The following is a 4897-nucleotide window of genomic DNA, read 5'->3' on the forward strand; positions in this document are numbered from 1 at the left end:
AGGACCTTTTCATTTCCATCTTCGTTCCTATTATTCTTCGATACAAAAGAAATATAGCTACTCATTTCGGTAGTGTTTGTGTTTGTGAAGAGAGAAAAATTCAAACTCACGCCTTGTGCTGTATGTAAAGTGAAGGGTGGTGAGAAAGATAAATCCGTAAACTTGTGAAAGCATGTACTGGATTGCTAAAATTATAAATTACAATTTATAAATTGGAAAACAATCCCAATTTACGGCCCCCCAACGTTCATTACCAACGACCGCTCTCAACCAACCAACCAACCAAATGCTTACAGGGAAGATAAATTATGTCGTCGGCCTTTGACGCGGCTGACCAGATTGCAGATTTTAAGCGCCGGTCCCAGCTTAAGCCCCATGTACTTCATCATCATGTCACTGTTAAGCAGAAGCAGTGCTTTGCCGTCGATTTCCTGAAAGGGAGTAACCAAGAAAAAAAAACGGAGAATCAGTACAGAAAAGGGTGAACGAGTTTTTCGAGAGAGTTGCGCGACTTACATGCTTCCGAAAGAGATCGGCATGGATGGCAAGGGCAGGATCTTGCACGGCGATGAACTGTATCACATCCTCGATCGTCCAGTCGGTCGTCTGGCCGCGGGGCATCTGCGGGACGATGGTTTGCGGCACGAAGGCAACCGCTGCGGACGGCACAGATGGTGCCCCGGTCAGATGATGATAGCCAGCGCCGGTGCTTGCGCAGGTGGGTGCACCGGGTGCCGTGGCCACCGCTTGGTACGGTGACGATGTAGATGCGACCACCGGCAGCAGTGAGCCCGGAACGGACGTCATCGCCATGGCCGGTCCGAGAGTGCATGCACCTGGGGGCAGCTGCGAGCTAGTGCTGGTGCCCATCAGAGGAACTACCGGTGCCGGATGGTACGGGACGGCTGCAGCCGCGGCCGCTGGGACGGCTATCGAGGACGTTGCGGCAACGGCTGCCGTTGCCTGGGCAGCCCCAACGTCCGCCACGTTTCCACTTTGCGCTTCCACTTTGACGATGCCGGTGGACGTTGACGTTCCTTGGCTTGTCGTTTTGGTTGCTGCTGCAGCTCCCGAAAGTGATGACGGCTTGCCGTGACTATTACTTGTTTGCGAGCCCGATGATGAAGATTTATTAGTTGCTGCAAAGAAGGATATAGAAACCCGAGTTAGAACCGTCTTGTTAATATCTAAACTAGAGTTTTTTTTTTATTTCAGGTACTTTGACCGCCTTGGTCATTCGTCTTTTAAACTAAAGAGTTTTAAAGCCCACTTTTTATCACTTAAATTACCAAGGTAACGTGAAATGTTTCATTAGTGAAACTTTCACTTCTTAACCGTGCATAATTAATGCGTTGCTCTACAACTTTTGCTTTTGTTTGCTTTGCAAAGCAATCCGTGTAATAACAATCAATTTCAATTCTTGTGACAAGTAATTGTTTTGATGCATTATAGTATTGTGCAATTGTTATGTATGATTACATTATAGAGTTTAGAATTGTTATTTGTTGTGCATGAAGAAAAAGCATCCAGAAATGTCTCTCTTCACCCGAAAAATAGTTATTTGATTTCTTTTCAAGGCTTTCTCTCCATTTAATAATCAACAAAACTTAAATGTCATATAAAATTTTAACTTTTACCAACCTTAAATAAAAATGTACAATTTAGCCCCGAGAAATAATACTCACCGGAAGCCTCTGTCCTGCTGCTTTTGCCATCACTCTGCCCCCGATCCTTAGAGTTGGACTTTGAATGTGCCGTCGACGATGAGCTTGGCTCATCTCGTTCCCGTGCCTTCGTACTAGATGCGGTCGTGCTGGAGTCGTCGGATCCAATGGATACCTTCTGATCGCCACCGCCGCTTGCTTTCCGCTTCGGCGATGGACTCCGGTACGGGTCTCTTTCTTTCTTTGTCGACTCATCCGAGGTGGATCGTCCCGTGGCGGACGCTTTCGGCGACGAGGCGGTCGTCGGCGGGGGACTCGCGGCGGCGGTTGCGCGTGGTTCCGTTTTAATTTGTCGCTTGAGCGGCGGCGATAGTATCAAACACTCTTCGCACTGTTCCGGACCGGGTTCGAGGGTGATCAGCCGCGGGCAGGCCTGACAGGTGACGCACAGAGTGTCCAGGAACTCGGAAACCCCCGCGTTTCCCTTCTGCTTGATGTAGGAAGGGATTTTGACGGTGAAATTTTTCCCCGCAGCCGTTACGATGTGCACATCGCCCTCGAGGCCGAATAGTAGCGGGGACAGTTGTGAATGGTCGCGCGATGCGGCCAACACTTCCTGCAGGCACAGCTTTGCCAGCGTCTGATGGTTCGGGGCGGTCATCATCGAGGGCAGCTTGGAGCTGTTGATGAGCGGACCACCGCGACATCCGCTGTGAAAGTGTGCCGTCACCAGTACGGCCGGTTGCATCGTGTCCGGGGCTTCCGAGACCATCGCGAACGATGTCCGGCTCTGCTTGGACCGGTGCCCGCTACCGTCGAGTTTGTTTTTCTGCCCGGGTGGTTGCATCGGATGGCAACTCTTGGCGCACCAGCCGACGGGGAAAATGTCGCGCGAATCGTACCGACACCAGTAGTCGAACGCACCGCGCCATCCATCGAAAGTGACGTGAATCAGGTCATCCTTCACCTCGTTCACGGTGGCGCAGCAGATTAGCTGCGGGTTCTTCTTGTCGACCGCTTCCAGCTTCTGGCCGACCTGGAAAAGATTGCACTTCGGTGTCGGCGGTTCCGGTACGAAGATGTAGCTCGGAGCCATTACCGCACCATTCAACGTTTTCGACAGGAACGTTGGCCAGCTGCTCGCGTTCAGGCGGAACCCAAGCGGTGGCTTTAGCATCTCGCCCGAATCCTCGCAGTGCCCGATCGGGTGGATTTCGTTCGAGTCCACCAACCGCCAGAAATCGTTCTTGTTGTCTCCACCGTCCAACCGGAGCCGTAACCGGGAACCGAGCACTCCCACCACAGTGGCGATGCAGGTCGAGGTGATATTGCGCGGATCGAGCGCCTCCAGCTTCATACTAATTTTGAACTCGTTCTTCGGCGGCGCGATCGCTTGCTTAAAACATTCCGCCGGCGCCGGAACGCTACCCGTTTCACGCAGGTACTCCGTCCAATCGAACACGTGGAAGCTTTCGTACTGAAACGCCCCGGCCTGGGTGGTCGTGACGGGACTAACGCGCGTTCCCGACGGGGTGCCATCGGATGCACTGCCACTAACACGCCCCGGGGAAGTGTTTCCGCCACCGTTACTCTTCCGCCCACTGCTCCCGTTGGAGCTTCCGTTGTTGTTATTATTATTATTATGACTGCTGCTGTTGTTATTGTTATGGCTGTTGGTGCCGTTTGCGGCCCGGTAGGAACCCTCGCCCGCCAACGGATGGGTTAGGCCTGCGGTTCCCTTCTTCTGGTGTTTCTTTAGGCAGAACGTAGAGCAGAACTTCGGTTTCGGTCCGTTCGCTCGGATAACGTTATCGCACTGTATACAGGCGCCCTTGATGTACGCCTTCCGGTAATCAGAGATGCACGTTTCGGAGCAAAACTCCTTTTTGCCGTTCTGCGTCGGTAGGACATACTTGAGCGGATGTTTCACCTCCAGGCACCAGGCACACGGTATCCCCACGGGCACACCGTTGTTCCCGGAGGATCCTCGATCGGTTGACGAACCGTGACTTCCGCCCCCAGCACTGGTCGCGGGATTGCTGGCATTGTTTCCACCGGACAGCCGTTTCGAAGGTCTACTGTTCGCTGTTGTCGATGACGATGTGGGGCTACTGTTGCTTCCACTGTTCCGATCGGGGAACTCCGACTTTGGGGATATGTTGCTAAACGATACCTTTTTGTCGGCCTCGGCGGTACCCGAGGAAGCGGTCTCTTTGCTGCTGGTGCTGTTTGTGGTTTTCTCCGTGGCGGGGCTTTCGCTTTTAACAGCAGCGGACATGGCGCTGCCGTATCGATTCGATTGGTGGCAAAATAAAGAACCCTTTCACTGTGATTCACTTTCCCGAAGGATATTCCTCTAGGTAGGCCACCCGTTGGGTCACGGCAACACGGTTCTTCCTTTCTCTACGCCTGTGGGGCAGCGGGAAGTCAACAATCACAAACACTTAATCCTCTCGGATGAACCGCATTGGCCACACAGGAATGCACACGTCGCTGTTCCACTTGGCAGGCCACTTGGTGTTGGCCCCCTGACCTAAAAACAAGAAAGTTTATTCTTCCAGTCAACGAAATTTTATCCTTGCGGTGCCCCTTCGTTTCGCAAGCCTTATTACTTGTTTCTATGGAATGCCGAAGTTTTCCTCGATGATTCGTTCGTTTGACGCCTTCCGCCAGCGACGAATCACCATTTGCCACAGTCACAGAATGACGCCGCTCCCGCCACCCCTTCAAGAGTCGAACTTTGTGTGATTATATCCCTTGCTAAAGCGCTGCTATCAGTCGGTGCTCGGACTGTACACTTTCTTCGTCGCCTGTTCCATGGCTTCGAACGTTAATAATCCTTATCAGCCATGTTCCAGTTTGCGTTTCGATAATGTTTGCACTATTTTCCTCGTTCTGCGACACTGCGTATCCGATCAATTTTCGCCATTAACATCAGCGTAGAGATGTGAGGTCGGAGCTGGAGTGATGACTTAAATCCGACCCTCACAGGGAGCTATGTATCCCGATCCTATTTTCAGCACGATTTGAGTTTAATGATACGTGTTGTGGGATTGATTTTATTTGTGACCTTCTTTCATTTTGGAAGCGAATGATACTTCCTTTCAACGCTTATCTATTGAATTCTATAAAATTACCTAGAACTCATAGCGAATTAAAGGGTTCGCTCCTTTGCTGCAAAGATTCGCCTGTTTGGGAGCTGCATTTCCCATCACTATTCGATGGTGTGTTGA

The 4897-nt window shown here is 51.5% G+C and overlaps 1 protein-coding gene across 1 annotated transcript; it reads right to left on the reverse strand.

Moving 5' to 3' along the window:
- Positions 1-273: 273 nt before the first annotated feature.
- Positions 274-3942, reverse strand: LOC131284257 (polycomb protein Scm). Its single transcript, XM_058313111.1, has 3 exons — positions 1686-3942; positions 517-1187; positions 274-431 (listed from the first exon to the last, which is right to left on the reverse strand). Exons 1-3 carry the CDS (start codon positions 3940-3942, stop codon positions 291-293), a joined length of 3069 nt encoding a protein of 1022 aa, XP_058169094.1. The 3' UTR covers positions 274-290.
- Positions 3943-4897: the final 955 nt, after the last annotated feature.

Source organism: Anopheles ziemanni, chromosome 3 (assembly GCF_943734765.1).
Source record: "Anopheles ziemanni chromosome 3, idAnoZiCoDA_A2_x.2, whole genome shotgun sequence".
NCBI classification, from domain to species: Eukaryota; Metazoa; Arthropoda; class Insecta; order Diptera; family Culicidae; genus Anopheles; species Anopheles ziemanni.

Excerpts from the sequence above, each read along its gene's own strand:
- LOC131284257 (XM_058313111.1), bottom strand. The coding sequence starts at position 3,942 with ATGTCCGCTGCTGTTAAAAGCGAAAGCCCCGCCACGGAGAAAACCACA. Across the intron at positions 1,188-1,685 it reads CAGCAGGACAGAGGCTTCCG|ATATTAACAAGACGGTTCTA; the intron begins GTGAGTATTATT and ends ACTCTAGTTTAG. Across the intron at positions 432-516 it reads CCGATCTCTTTCGGAAGCAT|GAAATCGACGGCAAAGCACT; the intron begins GTAAGTCGCGCA and ends ACTCCCTTTCAG.